The sequence below is a fragment of the Diplotaxodon limnothrissa genome, linkage group LG11, assembly GCF_057381915.1.
Source record: "Diplotaxodon limnothrissa isolate DT_005_m linkage group LG11, D_limnothrissa_male_GT1.1, whole genome shotgun sequence".
Lineage (NCBI taxonomy): Eukaryota > Metazoa > Chordata > Actinopteri > Cichliformes > Cichlidae > Diplotaxodon > Diplotaxodon limnothrissa.
In genome coordinates this window covers 29,132,476-29,149,313 of record NC_140606.1, presented here as the reverse complement: position 1 = coordinate 29,149,313, position 16,838 = coordinate 29,132,476, and the positions used below count along the sequence as shown (strand labels likewise).

General features: G+C 42.6%; 1 protein-coding gene across 2 annotated transcripts; it reads left to right on the top strand.

The window, feature by feature from the left end:
- Nucleotides 1-384: 384 nt before the first annotated feature.
- Nucleotides 385-12,885, top strand: esrp1 (epithelial splicing regulatory protein 1). 2 transcript variants are annotated; one of them, XM_085365670.1, is made up of 16 exons: nucleotides 385-516; nucleotides 918-1,076; nucleotides 1,195-1,311; nucleotides 1,693-1,804; nucleotides 2,674-2,817; nucleotides 3,186-3,240; nucleotides 3,330-3,440; nucleotides 3,583-3,715; nucleotides 3,798-3,840; nucleotides 4,464-4,783; nucleotides 5,486-5,710; nucleotides 5,812-6,064; nucleotides 7,393-7,573; nucleotides 10,722-10,863; nucleotides 11,323-11,412; nucleotides 12,751-12,885. In XM_085365670.1, exons 1-16 carry the CDS (start codon nucleotides 385-387, stop codon nucleotides 12,883-12,885), a joined length of 2,352 nt encoding a protein of 783 aa, XP_085221796.1. The 2 variants fall into 2 exon arrangements, with proteins under 2 accessions (XP_085221796.1, XP_085221797.1); XM_085365671.1 differs by lacking the exon at nucleotides 11,323-11,412.
- Nucleotides 12,886-16,838: the final 3,953 nt, after the last annotated feature.

The following is a 16,838-nucleotide window of genomic DNA, read 5'->3' as shown; positions in this document are numbered from 1 at the left end:
TCTCGTTGTTGTTTTATACTAATAACCATTTATTACCTTTTCTGTCCCGCGTGAGCTGCCACGTACTAAACTTTGAACCACTTGAAAGAGGGACGGGCCAGGTAAAGGGGTCACGTGGTCGCACAGGTAGCTTCCCTACAAAAGCGGTGAGCGTTCAGCCATTGCTTCGCGATGGTGACTGCGGGAGGCTTCACATAAAATCTCACAGGCGACAAAACTTTGGATTTACGGGCTCACCTTTGCGCTCAGGTGTCAGAGTAAAGGCGTTTCTACCTCCCGCGTCCCGCTCGCGTCTCACATCCCGCTGATCTTCAGTCCCTTTTAGTCTCGTTTAGTATTAGATTAGTTTTCTGTGTGTTTGCGGTTCTTTTTTTAAAAATTCAGATGACGGCGCAGGTAGACTACCTGGTGGTGGTTTTCACCGCCACATCTGGCGCGAGCGGAGATCTCCTGGGGTCTGACGAGAAGGAGCTCGTGCAGTTGGTTTGGCAGCTCGTGGATGTAAAGAACAAAAAGGTAAAAACTCACTTGTAGGCTGCTTGTTCTTACTTGCTAATCATCGTGACTCCAAAGCAGGAAATGTGGTGTTCAAAGGAGTGGACAGGTGGACTGCAAACAGCGATACATGATGTCAGACCAATATTAATAAGGAAAAAAAAAGTGTGCCAGGGGGATTTTTGTGGGATTCCTCCTTACGCGCACCTGTTCAGAAATCATTGTTCGCTTTAATTACAAAAAACCTTCTGCCTTATGTGTAAGACGTTTAAATTGCTACTTTGCTGCTTTCCACTGTGATAATATCTATGTAGCAAACACACATATTTCACGCTGGTTTTATTATATTGTTCCAAAGCCTCTGAGTTTCTAGCTAGGCTGGCTGTTTCAAGGCTGACTTGTTTTTTTCCTCTCTGAACCAGTTGGGCAAGGTGAATGAGCTCCTCATAAAGCCTGACCTCTCAGACTTGACAGAAGAAAAAGAGGAGGAGGATGTGGTGGAGGAGAGCGTGGAACAGGAGAATGGATCTGGAGCAGACTGTGTGTACAAAGCACCGAGCGTTGATAAAGCTTTAAACATGGTAATGTCTTCAAAGTAGCCAGAAAGCCATTAATAGGCCATTTATAGATTATTAATTACAGTTACAGCACTGGTTAAAGCAGCTGTATTAAAGTCCATACCTCTAAATGTTTTTACAGTTTCATCTGCAACTGACAAATGAGGTGAACAGCGCAGGCGCAGGCACGTCGGTGTGTTTGTGTACAGACGGGCAGCTCCACATCCGCCAAGTGATTCACCCCGAGGCCGCGAGCAAGGTGAGCGGGGCGGGGGAACACGCCTAGCAGCCAGGGCGGATGTTTCACTCACTCACTGCTGCGGGAGCCTTCGACGCTCTCAGAGGGCTGTGTTGTGTCAGCACCGCACTGCTCGCTGAACTTTAATGTTAACACTGAAAGCTGATCTACAGGAGAAGCCACTGCGGTGACACACGCCCATGCGTATACCGCACACTCGTGCACATAAAAGACAGGCACACATGATGCTCATGAAATTTCTCCTGAGTGCCTTCAAACTGTGTGTTAATGATACAAGAAGTAGGCAGTGCATGCTCTTGTGGCCTGTGCAAACATGAGTTTCACAGCAATAAAAACAGAAGCTGCTGATGGGCCTTTCACTCACACTGTATTCCTCTCCAGAACATCCTGGTCCCAGACTGTTTCTACTCTTTCTTTGACCTTCGGAAGGAGTTCAAGAAGCACTTCCCCGCTCCTGACCTCAAAGCTCTGAATGTCCACACCATGGCAGAGTGTATCCTTTTAACACGTCACCTGTTTACATTAACATTTCATGTCCTGTTGCCTGTTTACGCCGTCTAAGTCATGGATTTCCAGACATTTGTTTTTTTTGCTCGATTGATTTGATCCGATTGATTGGTTCTTTCTCATACTGTGCATTGCATTACCCTCAAAAATCCACAACACACGCATTAAGCAGTTGGCTGTAGGGATAAAGGTTTTGAAATGCAAATAAGGAAAGAGTGGCAGCACCTTACTAAGCCCTTAGTGAAAGAGTGTGTGTTTACCCAACAGGACCAACCCCATACACACACACACACACACACACACACGCACACACAGGTATAGGAAGAAAAACACGTGAGTGTATTGCTGTTCTGTTTTCACTTTTTTCATTTTTTCACACACCTGTCTATTCTGTCATGATTTGGGAAAAAACAGATCAGACCTAGTTTTAAAAAATGTATTAAACCAGCAACAGAAATTATTTGGGAGCAGGCGAATGACTCCGCTCATATACAACCGGATCTTCTTTTGAATAGGACAGAGGGCTGGCAACTCTAAATGCAGATGAACCTCCTGGTTAAATGGAACTCAGTTACCAAAGAGGGCCTGGTTACGGCCATGATGATCAGTGTAGCGATCTTGCGGATATCCTGCCTTTTAATACTCCAGGTTGATTCAGAGAAGGTGTAGAAGAAAGCTGAGAGAGTGGGCTCCACCCAAAGCATACAACTCCAACTAAATTGAAAATGGACTTAGGAAATGAGAGAGAGGAAAAAAAGAAGAAATCAAACGTCCAATCCTGCTGGACCACGATGCATTCATGATTAATAACACTGTCGCTCTCTTGCTTGTGCTCCTTAACCACCTCCTCCTCAGCTCTTAGTATACCTGTTGATGTGCCCACCATGTGGGACCCCTCTGCCACACCGGATCCATCGGTCCCTTTGCCTGCAGAAGTAGCCACACAGCAGCTTCAGGTTATGTCCAGCGTTGTCCTGGCACTGCTATCCGAGCCATTTTGTAAGTACCACGTACATTACCGAGTAATGTTAGCAAACACATCAGTAAATCGATTTACTACTAATGAGTTCCAAAACTGTGTTACTTTAAGTAAAACCCTGCTGTGAACTAAACTAGAAAATCAATTAGGACCTCTTTTAAGGATAACTGAAATTTCCTTTAATCATTTTCCCCCCCAAAAATGGATGATCCAAGATTCATAGTAGTACTTTTGAGCGTACCACTTAACAAACCGGTAATTAAGAAAGGAAAGAAATGTAAGGTCTTACCTGATTTAGACTTTAACCATTTGCTTTGCCTTTTAAAAACGGTCTCAGCTTGATTACTTTGTGTGTTATCATGGTGACTCTGTCACTTTGCTGTTGCAGGCCACACGTTTTCGAACCCCGAGAGAGTTAGTGAGAAGTTCGAGAGCGGCACTTGGTGAGTAACATTTATTAAAGATACACGTTATTTTTGTTCCCTGATAATCCACTGTAATAATACCTGTGTGTGTGTGTGTGTGTGTGCAGCAGTAAAATGGAGAAAGTGTGCGACAACACGGTGATCCGAGCCAGAGGATTGCCGTGGCAGTCTTCTGACCAGGATATCGCTCGATTTTTCAGAGGCCTCAACATCGCCAAGTACGTTGCTGACATCTTTAAAGGCGCACATTTTTACACTGTTTATCATCTTTTTTTAATCACTGATGACACCCAGAAAGCTGCTGCTGACAGAGGTTTTCAGAGAGGCTTTATAACCCCCTTCATATGCTGTGCTCTTTAGAGGAGGGGTTGCATTGTGCCTGAATGCTCAAGGGAGGAGGAATGGAGAAGCTCTGGTTCGCTTTGTGAGCGAGGAACACAGAGAGCTGGCGTTGCAGAGACACAAACACCACATGGGGAATAGATATATTGAGGTAAGGCGTCTGGACACAGTAGAATCAGCCACATCACCAAATTATTGTCCCATCACTAAACATCGTTCCCCTCTATCGGCAGGTTTATAAAGCGACAGGAGATGACTTCCTGAAGATAGCAGGAGGTGGGAAGTTCATATATCTGTTAGCTTAAGTGCAGCCGCCTGGTTTATGTGTGTATATAGTGAAACTGAGTTGAAAAAGAGGACTTTTGAAGTCTTTGAGATCTTCTATGGTGCTATTTTATTAATACTTCAGCAACTTCTTATATGAGCTTGAATTCATGTATTTAGTAATAATGATTTTTAGGAGTTGAAAATGTTTCAGGACCTTTGTAAATGTCTCCAGGTCCATTGGGATTTTTCCTTCATGCCACTTGTAATCTTAAAAGAAAAATTATTATTAGCACAAAAAGCTGTTGGTTATGACTCAGTGATACCATTTAATGGCAACACAGCCTTTTATGAAGGGCAATAAGTTTGTCAACAAGGCACAGCTCATCACTGAGTCATTTGACCTGAATATTAATAATTTTACTCACATGATGAACGCCTCCCAGAAACCAGAAGTGACCTCATTACATAAAGCTAAAGTTTATCGTCATACAGATGAGAGATTTAGACGATTACTCAAAATCACAGAGGCTTGAAAAGTCAGATTTAGCATCACTCTTATCAATTGCAGAAGAAGAAGGAGGCCAACTAACACTAGTTGAACGGGCTTGCCCGTGTCATTCTCTCTGTGTCAGGTACGTCTCATGAGGTAGCAATGTTCCTGTCCCGCGAGGACCAGATCATAGTGAGGATGCGAGGCCTCCCTTTCACCGCCACGCACGAGCAGGTGCTCGCCTTCTTCTCGCCAGAGGATGAACTTAAAGAGACGTGTCCCGTCAGCGGGGGAAAGGACGGCATCCTGTTTGTTCGCTACCCAGATGGACGTCCCACCGGCGACGCGTTTGTTTTGTTTGCCTGTGAAGAACATGCTCAGTGCGCCTTGAGGAAACACAAGGAAATCCTGGGGAAAAGATATATCGAGCTTTTTAAGAGTACGGCAGCAGAGGTGCAGCAGGTACGCCGGGGTGTTTCTTCGCTTTGTTTTACGGTGTGCGGTTGAGTGAAATGTGCTTGATTGTGTGCTCACTTGTAGGTTTTAGAGGAGAAAAACTGTTTGTTTATTTGGCCACAGCAGCAAAGAGTGACAACGTGAGGGTGTGTTTCTTATCTTCTCAGGCAGTTGTAGGCATTATAGGAGAGAAGCTCATGGGTGGGGACCAGTAAAACAAGGTGGACTGTGTGTGCATGTTTCCCTACAAACGGTTATTCTAGCTGCTCCTTTCTCTTTTGAACTTTCTTTCGCTCTTCGTGTGCTCCACTGCTCTTTGTGTCTCTTTGGCATTCATTTTCTTATCTTTCTGGACTGATGAGCAGACAGTCCACCTACATATCTATGCAGAGGCCTTTCGTGGTGTGTGTGTGTGTGTGTGTGTGTGTGTGTGTGTGTGTGTGAGACACTTGCGAGGTTTATTGGCCCTCTCCAGAAATGCAAACACGCTGGTGTCCTGTTGGCACCACGCCAGCTCCTGTCTGACGTTGCGTCATATTTAAACACAGCTTGGACTTGGCTTTGTTCTGCTTGAGATGTTTGCTTTTGAGTTATAGTTAGTGACTTTTACCTGTCAGTACTAGAGGAGAAAGGGTTTCCTAAAACTTCACTGCGTACTCGGTAGGTTTTTGCTTTAGGCAGGGTATGTAATTTGAAACTGTGTCTTAGGTGCTAAACAGGTACTCCTCAACCCCTCTGATCTCTGTGGCCCCTGCCCCTCTGATGCCTGTGCTGCCCACGGTGTCTCTTCTGCCCCCTCCTGGTGGAGTGAGAGACTGCCTGCGGCTGAGAGGGCTGCCGTACACGGCGAGCATAGAGGACATCCTCACCTTCCTGGGCGAGTTTACACAGGATATCAGACCGCATGGAGTGCACATGGTCCTCAACCAGCAGGTACATGCAGCACCCACACTGACACACCCATTGACTCACATGCTTTCTAGCACAAATTTACAGGTGTTGCGGAGTAATCTCTGATTCGTCTCCGCTTTCAGGGTCGTCCGTCAGGTGACTGCTTCATCCAGATGACATCAGCTGAGCGAGCGCTCCAAGCTTCGCAGCGGCTTCACAAGCATGTGATGTCCAGCCAGCGTGGGGCAAACAGCCGCTACGTGGAGGTGTTTCCCTGCAGCGCAGAGGAGATGGGCCTCGTGCTGATGGGAGGCTCGCTCTCGCACACGCATACACACACACACACCCGGAGCAGGAGTGGGACAGGGCTCAGCCCGCCGCCATGTAAGTCAAGACGTAAGTGCTGCTGGGAGCTGGGTTGCTTCGGGACTGCAGGGTAGGTGGGCTCCTGCCTTGTGCAGGGTTGCTGGGTTTTTCTCCAATCTCAAACTGTGGGAAGATGAGGAAATCTGGTCTAACCAGGAGGATCGAAAACTGTGTGTCTGAGAGTTTGTGTTGGTGTATGTGAGTGTGTCACCTCTTTGTAATTTAGTGTGATTAAATTACCCATCTGCATGACCTAATAAACCTAATGGGGTAACCATCCTTTTTTCAGTTGTTGCCTGTGTTCACACATTTAGATGAAAATACTGTAGTTTGTTTTTAGTGGCATGTTTGTCGATCTCATAAATTCCACTCTCTTACACTGCTGAAGTATTTCATAAAAATCTGAAAGGGTTGGGAAAGTGTAAGCAAGACAGTTTGATTCCAGCTATCTTCATAAAACATCAAAAATGGCTTACATCTCTCTAATCTTATCAGATGAGTAGAGGTGGTTGTGGGATTAGGCCTCAATGGCCTGGCACACCTCTGGTGTGTGCATCTCCTGTGCTTGTCCAATCAGGAGCTGTGTAAAGGCTGTGGGCATATCTGAACGCTGGTGCGTAGATGGTGGATTGATCTCTGTGTGTGTAGTCCTTCGACTTAAATGTGGACTCTTAGTTTTCAAAAAGAGAGGATTATAACACGTCTAATGGTTATGAGCCGTTTAATATGAAATAGTTCACATTAGTGAAAGGGACACAACACAGGGATTCAAGGCTAGACATGCGGGTTTTAAAAAGGTCCATGATGAGATGAAATTAAATGTTGAAAATGCACACACAGACTGCAGGAACAGCCAGAATCACCATGCAAGGAGGATAAAGTGCTCAGGCGGCACTGTCCCCTGCATTTAGACAGTGTCTCTGTTCTCTGACAGCGCTGTGGCTCTCGTTTTGCTAATATTTAATACTTGGAAGGCTTTATGCATGAATGCATATGAGAAAGTATAAACCAGATGCTGCTAAACACTGACAACTGTCGAGTGAATTAAAAGCATCTTACCTGCTCCGAAATTACACAGAGGTGATAATAAAATACTGAAATAATGAAACATACAGGTTACAGGCCCATCGGTGGTCCAGCGTAGTGTACAATACGCTGACGCTTTCATTGTTTGCCACGTGCATACATTCAAAGTGTGTCAGGTGCTGAGTGATGTTGTGGAGGGTCATTGTTTGTAGATTTGCATGAGCACCTCTCCAAAAAACAAACAATGACCTTGCAGACTTCTCCACCATGTCTCTGTTCACGCGTGTCTCTGTTCGTCTGGTTAAAAATCTTTTACCTCTCCTCCTCGCCAGGTTTATCGCCACCATCTTATTCCTTCACACCTGCTCCACCTGTCCTGCCTCCAGAGGCTGCTGCTGCTCTCTACCCTCCCATTGGGCAGGTGGTCCTGGCTCCTCGCCCCCTACCACCAGGACATGCCTACTACCCCGCCTCAGCTCAGCTATACATGAACTACGCAGCCTACTACCCCAGGTAAACAATGGTATTTACAGATGAAGGGATTTATTGAATCAGAGATTAAATGGCTCAGCTTGTGAAAATATTTTCAAAAATGTTTAAATATTAAATATTTGCATTGGTGAATAGGTGAGAGGTCTGTTAGTGGAAGGTCCAAAGGGGAAACTCTCTTCATTGCCGAAATTATTTGATTTTATCTGTTTGAAAAGTTTTGATTTGTCTGATTAGTTCGCATAAAGGTCACAGAAAGTTATTGTTTTAACAGTGTGCAGGAATTCTCACAGTTTTTACCTCTCAGCCTTCAAAGCCTGAGGGGCTATTGTCGGCATCCTGCCAGGCGGGCGGGCAGCCTGGACACCTAAGTTTGTGAATGCTATAACTCGAGAACAAAGCGACATAGGAGCTTCAAATTGTTACCATAGTAATATCTACTAAAAATCTCAGATGAGTTCAAATCTCAGTGACCTTGACAGAGGTCAAGCTTTCTGAAAATCTTGTGAACTCAAAAAGAAATTCACCTTGTTCCAGCTGAAAATCTGTAAATACAGTGGGGCAAAAAAGTATTTAGTCAGCCACCGATTGTGCAAGTTCCCCCACCTAAAATGATGACAGAGGTCAGTAATTTGCACCAGAGGTACACTTCAACTGTGAGAGACAGAATGTGAAAAAAAAAATCCATGAATTCACATGGTAGGATTTGTAAAGAATTTATTCGTAAATCAGGGTGGAAAATAAGTATTTGGTCACCTCAAACAAGGAAAATCTCTGGCTCTCACAGACCTGTAACGTCTTCTGTAAGAAGCTTTTCTGTCCCCCACTCGTCACCTGTATGAATGGCACCTGTTTGAACTGATCATCTGTATAAAAGACACCTGTCCACAGCCTCAAACAGTCAGACTCCAAACTCCGCCATGGCCAAGACCAAAGAGCTTTTGAAGGACACCAGGAAAAGTATTGTAGACCTGCACCAGACTGGGAAGAGTGAATCTACAATAGGCAAGCAGCTTGGTGTGAAAAAATGAACTGTGGGAGCAAACATCAGAAAATGGAAGACATACAAGACCACTGATAATCTCCCTCGATCTGGGGCTCCACGCAAGATCTCATCCCGTGGGGTCAAAATGATCATGAGAACGGTGAGCAAAGATCCCAGAACCACACGGGGGGACCTGGTGAATGACCTGCAGAGAGCTGGGACCAAAGTAACAAAGGTCACCATCAGTAACACACTACAACGGCAGGGAATCAAATCCCGCAGTGCCAGACGTGTTCCGCTGCTGAAGCCAGTGCATGTCCAGGCCCGTCTGAAGTTTGCCAGAGAGCACATGGATGATACAGCAGAGGATTGGGAGAATGTCATGTGGTCAGATGAAACCAAAGTAGAACTTTTTGGTATAAACTCAACTCGTCGTGTTTGGAGGAAGAAGAATACTGAGTTGCATCCCAAGAACACCATACCTACTGTGAAGCATGGGGGTGGAAACATCATGCTATGGGGCTGTTTTTCTGCCAAGGGGACAGGACGACTGATCCGTGTTAAGGACAGAATGAATGGGGCCATGTATCGTGAGATTTTGAGCCAAAACCTCCTTCCATCAGTGAGAACTTTGAAGATGAAACGAGGCTGGGTCTTCCAACATGACAATGATCCAAAACACACCGCCCGGGCAACAAAGGAGTGGCTCCGTAAGAAGCATTTGAAAGTCCTGGAGTGGCCTAGCCAGTCTCCAGACCTCAACCCCATAGAAAATCTGTGGCGGGAGTTGAAAGTCCGTGTTGCTCGGCGACAGCCCCAAAACATCACTGCTCTCGAGAAGATCTGCATGGAGGAATGGGCCAAAATACCAGCTACTGTGTGTGCAAACCTGGTAAAGACCTATAGTAAACGTTTGACCTCTGTTATTGCCAACAAAGGTTATGTTACAAAGTATTGAGTTGTATTTTTGTTATTGACCAAATACTTATTTTCCACCCTGATTTACGAATAAATTCTTTACAAATCCTACCATGTGGATTCATGGATTTTTTTTTTTCACATTCTGTCTCTCACAGTTGAAGTGTACCTCTGGTGCAAATTACTGACCTCTGTCATCATTTTAGGTGGGGGAACTTGCACAATCGGTGGCTGACTAAATACTTTTTTGCCCCACTGTATGTACACATTTACCTGAAATATCCTTGATGCTTTGTGAGAGCTTACTGTTGTTTCTCCCATTAAGTAATCTTCCTTTCTCACATTAAATCAACCACTCCTGAATTTCTATAAAGAAATTTACGAGCCAACCGACGCTAAGCCGAGGCTGCCGGGTGGTGTTTACTTGTGGGTTGTTTACTGGTGGGTGAAGTTGCTCTCAGACAAACTCTCAGATCCAGGCAGAGCTTCCATTTCTCACATGTAGCACATAAGAGGTGGATTCCCCAGTCCTGGCATACCCCTGTGAATGGAAATAGTCCATTTGGTTTAGGGAGCTGCCTGTGTAGAGCTGCTGGACACTTATTTACTTGCTTTATTCATAAAGATATGCACACTTTGTACTGCAAGGCCGGCAGGTTAAAGACTGAGTGTTGGGCTTGAGTGATTCATATATTTATATTTCTCTCATAAAGCCCTGCAAAAGTTCAGGATGTGCATAAGAAATGTGGAACTGCTATCCACGCTTGATCTTCTTCATTCTTAGTCATCTTCTTCTTTGAACCGCCTGCATAGCATCAATCAAAATCAAAATAGTTTTACTTTCACTGAAACATGTTGTGTACATTAGTGAGTGATTAAAAACACCTAAAACTTGCAATAACTATAAAGGTTTTTTCCCATTTAAAAAAAAAAAAAAGAAAATAGGTCGAGCATTTTGTACTTGGTTGAATTATATACTGCCAAGGAGAAAGGCTGGGGCAAGGGTAGTTAATGACTGAAGTCTGCGTTATCAAAGTACTTGGTAAACAAGCATTGACCTCTGGTTCTCTTTGGTGAGCCATCAGAGACTGAGAGAGCAGCTCACTCAAAGACAACACCCAGAGTTACTCCCAGTCTTGTTTTTCCTGAATCCTGCTGCATACGTTGTGTTTTCTGAGAAGATACATGTTTATGCTGGTTTTGTACTTAGGATAACAGTCTCTGTCCTTTTTCCCTTCTTGTTGTTTTCCTTTTTTTTTTCTTTTCCAGTCCACCTGGCTCACCTAACACCTTAGGTTTCTTCCCCTCCCCCTCCTCCATTGCCTCGCCGGGAGGCCTGGTGCGTATGCCCGGTCTGACCTACAACAGCAACGGAGTCAAAGAGCTCATAAATGCAGTGCAGGGTTACCAGGTAAGAGGTGGCGTCCTTCAAATGCACCGTGCACTTAGCATTTTATTAATGAAGTTCCTATAATGGAGATTTTCTGTGCCTTCAGAGCTCTCATACCTCACTGTAGGATCCAAAGTGTTGTATTCAAATCTCCTCGTATTATGGGTGTGTATTGTCAGGCATCCACTGTGTTTGCCCAGAGGCTATCAAACTAGTTTATCCTGTCTCCTCTCCCTGTTCTGTCACAAACGGATTGCTGCTTGCTTCAACTTGAACTGGAGAATCTCAGATCTTATTTAAACCTGAAAGAGTACGAAGAATCTGAAGATAAATTATGACATGATAAGGACTACTTTAAGCAATATATTGAGACAGACTGGGTTTTGTTTTCTGTATTTTAAAGGCCTTTAGATTAGTGTCTATGGCTACATGTGTCTCAGCCCCCATCTCTATCATTCCTCCCCCTTCCTCATGCCACAGTATGCTCCCGAGGATGCTTTCATGCACGCCCACGGGCCCGTGCACACTCAAGACCCGACCAGGACATTGCTTACGCAGCCCAAAGAATGGGTGTGTATTTAAGGTGTCTGAGGCAGGTGGCAGGTAAGGATTGGCTGAGGGATCAGTCAGGGGGATTTAATTTAGAGAAGGTGTTGTAGCTGTGGTTTTACTGGTCACCAGGGCTTACAGGGCACCATTTTCCACATTAATGGGGAATTTTCAGGTATTTCCTTTTGACTAGGTTAAATAATTGGAGGAAATCTCTTGGTTTTTAGGTATTTCATGGGTTTTCACATGGCGTTTGTTTAACCTTTTTTCTGTCCGCTCGTGAAGCCTTTAATGAAAACACTGAGCACCACATAGCCGACTGACCGTCCACTGAACCCTCTCCCCTTTGACTGTACAGGCATGGTCCTTTTTCTGCATGTCGAGACAGCGTGAAAGTCAAATAGCGGGCGCAAGAAACTCCTCAGTGGTGACATTTTCATCACAGAACAACATAAAAATATTGTGAAAGTGAAAGTAGCTGCTTTAAAGTTTGAATTGTTCTCTTACCCAGATAACCAGTAATAAGTCCTCATTTTTACTGTTACATTGCAGTATTAAAGATAAATTTTTTTAATGTTTCATACATCAATACAAGGATATTATAGGTACATAAAACTAGGTATGAAAATGTATATAGTTAACCTAAATTTAAAAAAAAAACAACTTACCTCCCCCCCTCTCAAAACTCCCCCTAAAACTAACTAAAATAGCATTTTGTACTTTATGCTCAATTTCTTTTTGAATGCATTAATCCTGAGGAGGTAATGACACAGATGTTTAGTGAGACTGCCATATCCACTTGGCTGTGAGTCATGTGTTTTTATTGTAACGCTTGTTCTGAGCTTCTAGAATTTTCCACCTGACAAATGATAATTAGAAACACTAAAAAGAACACAGAAACGAATAAAATTGAAACGGTAAAGACCCTACAATAACAGAAGGGAACTGCAACAACACACCTAAGGGCAAGCGCTTGGCAACAGTGAGAAGGAGAAACTCCCTTTTTGCAGGAAGAATCTTCTGGCAGAACCAGGTTAACTGTAATCTTATAGATATATTTATTAACGTCCTTTCTCAGACATTTGTGATTACCTGCTGCTTCACGCCAAAATGTCTGCTGCGAAACTGGCCTGCTGAAGAGTAAAATTACTTTACAGAACAATTGCAACAATACCTAAGGGGGCGGGGCTTAGTCAACGGTCAGATGGTGCTGTCGCAATGTGGTAGTGTAATAGATGGGTAATAACAGCTTTAGGTGATTGAGAAGGTGATGGGTAATGTCTGGTGCAGGTGCTCTTTTTTTTGTTGTTGTTGGGGGCTAAAACTCTTTCCTCACCCTTGTTCTTCTTCTCTCCGCAGAATCCTGCAGAGTCTGTTTCCCTCCTGAGCAGCAGTCTGATTGGTCAGTGCAGCTCAAGTGAGGCTCCTCTTATGTCACTACCTGCTCTCATGACCAAGCCAGGGGGGCAGTATTTGGATTTGACCCTGCTCTAGGGTCACATGTGATAATTTGGTATATGTCAAAGACTTGTTAGATTTTTTTTTAAATAGCCTTTTAGATGTGTTATTTATATCTTTAGCAACAGAAATTAATGTATTTTATACCAAATTCTCTGTGGCCTTAGCCAACAATAGCATTCTCATCTTATATTGCACATTGTGTATTTTAAAAGCTTTATAGAGATTTTTTAACCTGTTCTATTGTAATCATTACGGTACATATTTGTTAGCCAAACTAGAGAGGAGTGACTTAGTAGCAATTGAGCTAAACGTTTAAGCTTTTCTGTGAAGAGTGAAAGTGTGTGAGTGTGAAAGAGATGAGAATGAGTATTACGCATGGCTGTGTTGAGATGTTTTATTACATAATCTGTTAATGCAGTACATTGTATGTGTTTATATACATTTGATACAGTACACAGTGATTGTATTGGAAGCTTTAGTGCATGAAGAAGTTAGTAGTGAAACTTTAAGATGTTTACATAATGCCAAATATCAATGCACTGCTAATCAATAAGACTACTAATGAAAATAATAGCAGTATGTTTGAATGATATCCTATATGTTACACTGTGAGTTTGTCTGATAGCCTGGACCTTGTTATGAGGCCTCAATTTACAAAAACTGTGACATCTCACACTTCATTAGCCCCCTCCTTTATGTGTCTGACAAGGGTATGTTTCCATGCTGCGCCACGCCAAAGTTGCCTTGTTGTGTATTTGGATTCAGCTGAAAAGAAGACAGTCCCACTTCTCAGTAATTTAACTACAAATTTGCATTCTTCAAGAGGGCTCAGATCACAAGCTCTCAGCTTACTGTGCAAAGAGTAAAGCCAGAGCCGGTTTATGACCACTTCTGTGACATATTTTTAGCAGTCCATCACACTTTCCTTGTCTTCTTTCCACCGTCTACGCTGTTATTGGAGAACGTTTTTGAACAAACAGGTTGCTCTAAGAAATCTAATCACCGTACTTCTTTTGAACCTGTAGATTTTTAGGAAAGGCGAAAAGGAAAGGAAATGAAGGACGTGTCGGATATGTTTCATGTGAATTTAAATGCCGTTTATGCTCAGCATAAAGTTGATGTTTGGGCTTCATGTTTCTGTACGCATGTGCCACAGCAGGATTTAATCCTCCTCAGGACGCCCTACTGCAGGCATGCTGAAAAAGAAAAAGAAAAACAAACAATAAACTTAACATGTCAAGTTTGTCATCCTCCAGCTGTTTGATTTCACTGTTTACCTTCTGATCATTTCACTTTGCCGTGTAGTATGCCTGTTTGTGTCTCATGAGGGTTTTTAAAGTGCAGGAGTGCAAATATGCAGGTGGAGCTTGTCTCGTGACACAACGTGGCTCAGGGCGAAACTGTGGGAACTCCCTCTCACTGTCCTCAGCGATTACCTCTGCGGTGCCCGCATACACATGCTATAGCAAAGAAGCTATTGTCATCTAGACACACTGAACACATTATGTGAGAGGATGGCCTCTCTTTTTACTGCGTGGAAAAGAGCAGAAACCATGTCAGACCCCCTCAGGGCAGAGTTACATTGTGTAATACAATCTTCTGCACCCCACCCAAATAATCTCTTTTAAAAACACTTAGTCACCCACTCACAAAACACACACACACACTCACACACACACACACACACTGTCCAAACCAGCAGGAAGAATTTATTTATTTTTATCCATGTGACAAAGTTTTTCTCACCTTTTTGACGTCTGGAAAATAAATGTATTGTCTGTAAGATGTTGTGGAGAAATCCAGTGAAGTTACACTGGTATGAAAAAAGTGCAGATAAGTGCAGCTCATTTAGGGAATTTTTAATTTATTGATTGAACTGAGCACGTCTTAGATTTAAAGAATCAGAGTAGATTAAATCAAATCTTTTATTAAGAAAATAATCCAGGGTTTGTCAGGGACAGACAACTATCAGGAAAAGGGAAGTTGTTTTTTTTTAATAACAAGAGGATTATTTTAGTTATTTAACATTTAGCAGGAGATGATCTTTAATCTTTTTCATGTTCCACACTTATATCCTGTCCTTGCAACATTTACTTATGTGGATGAAGTCCCCACAAACCCAAAGAAACCCATGTCACTCAGTATGAAATGTTTTTGGAGCCATTTTCACAGAGCTAGTGTTAATAAAAGTGTTTATTTAAAAGTGTATAATAGGTATAAACTACCTGTGCAGGGGCAGGTCTAGAAGGTAGCACTTAATATCATTTATAAGGTATGTTTGACATATGTTTTATAGATTATAGGCCAGTTTAAACACAGGCAATCATTTTTTCAGCAAATACCTGAAATCACTTATTGGCACAACACTGTCCATGTGATCTGGATGCTATCGCTATCTTTTTTCAAATAGCAGACACACAACTGGACATCTTCTTTCAGTGAAGTTGAAAAGTCAGGTTGATGAAGCAATGACACAAAGAAAAAAACTTATTATTATTATTATAATGGAGAGTTTTTTACATTTTCAAAACGCTGATAGTTTAGACGCAGCATGACTGACAGAGAAGATTTGCAGTGGTCTGCAGAGTTACAGCCTGGAGTAAAACATGCAGTTGGTGCACACAGAAATGCAGTGGCAAAATATGGATTCTAAATCCACTACAATGCACATTGTCTGCTTGCAGTTGATACAGTTAAGCTCCTGAGGCAGCATGTTCTTTAACTCATTTGAGAAGCCATAGACTTTCATGTAAGGCTCATACATTCACAACGAATGGCTGGAAGTTCAGCAAAAAAATTTATATAGGCCAGCCCAGAGAGTTTCAGAAGCTTGGTATCAGAAAATGAGCATGCAGTCACTTTGCATGGTGCAATATGATGGACAGTCTACCTGCAGTGCTCCAGGTCTATTAAGATATCGCTAACGAGGGAAGTAAAGAAGGTCTGTGGAGGTTTAGTATATAGAGTCATGGAGGGCAACATATTCGACTGTCTACCCACTCTTTTAAGTACATTAAGTGAAGGAGTCGGCTTTCTATTTTTGCCTGTCTTTATGTAACATCATGTATGTCATTTTCTGTCTTTGCAATGTGACCTGCAGCAAGGTTATTATAGTTAACTACAAAACATATAAAACATTTTAGTTTAGGAATTTTGAAAAATTAAAACTGAAAGGATTTTGTGACCTTCGAAAACTAATTTAGAGGAAATATCCTTATTTTAGTGTTTGTTAGTTTGGTAAACATTTGAATCAAAACTTGCCTTATGAGGCTTTGATAGACAAATATCTATTGTGGATGTCCACGACACTGTGAGTCAGCTGCTTTTAGAAAGTTCTGTTTTTATTGTAAAACCTGTACTGACTTTCCAGAATCTTGCCTCTGACACACATACATGTACAACATAGTTAATGAAGATTAAAAATAACACAGAAACAAACTGAAGTGAATTAAAGAGTGAACAGCTTTTTGTATGTAGTGACAGTTAACTGTAACAAGCTGCCTAGTGTCTTTATCTTCTTTTATTCCCCGATGCAGTCTAACAAAGGGTTTAATGACAGAACAAGAGCGTCTACGTGTTTTATATAGTTTCAGGTGTTTGTTTCTTAACCACATTGTCTTTGTGGTTAACAGGAGACCATTCAAACTCCACTTAATATTGGTTTTTAAAGGCGTGGCTGTCACTTTAGCTTACGTCAGCTGCTCAGCTGTTAAAAGGTTAGATTTGTCCTGTTCATGTGTAAAACTTCTTGTTTGTGAGGGAACCAAGCCCTGTAATCGAAGTAGGAGTATTTTATCATCTATAGATGTGCAAGAGGGCACACAGTTTTTAGAATGTAAAAAACGTTAATCATTGTTTTATTAATGCTTAAATGTTAATCAATCTTAAAAGACTGAGCCCATTTAAAAAAATGGTAGAAACACCTCTGTTCCTTTAACTGTTCCTGTGCCTGTTAATTTCTCAAATATCAATTCCCAGAAAAGCAG

Bases quoted from the DNA above. Each gene is read 5' to 3' on its own strand.
- esrp1 (XM_085365670.1), top strand. From the start codon at position 385: ATGACGGCGCAGGTAGACTACCTGGTGGTGGTTTTCACCGCCACATCT. The intron at 3,441-3,582 runs GTACGTTGCTGA...TGTGCTCTTTAG, and splicing joins AGAGGCCTCAACATCGCCAA to AGGAGGGGTTGCATTGTGCC. The intron at 3,716-3,797 runs GTAAGGCGTCTG...CTCTATCGGCAG, and splicing joins TGGGGAATAGATATATTGAG to GTTTATAAAGCGACAGGAGA.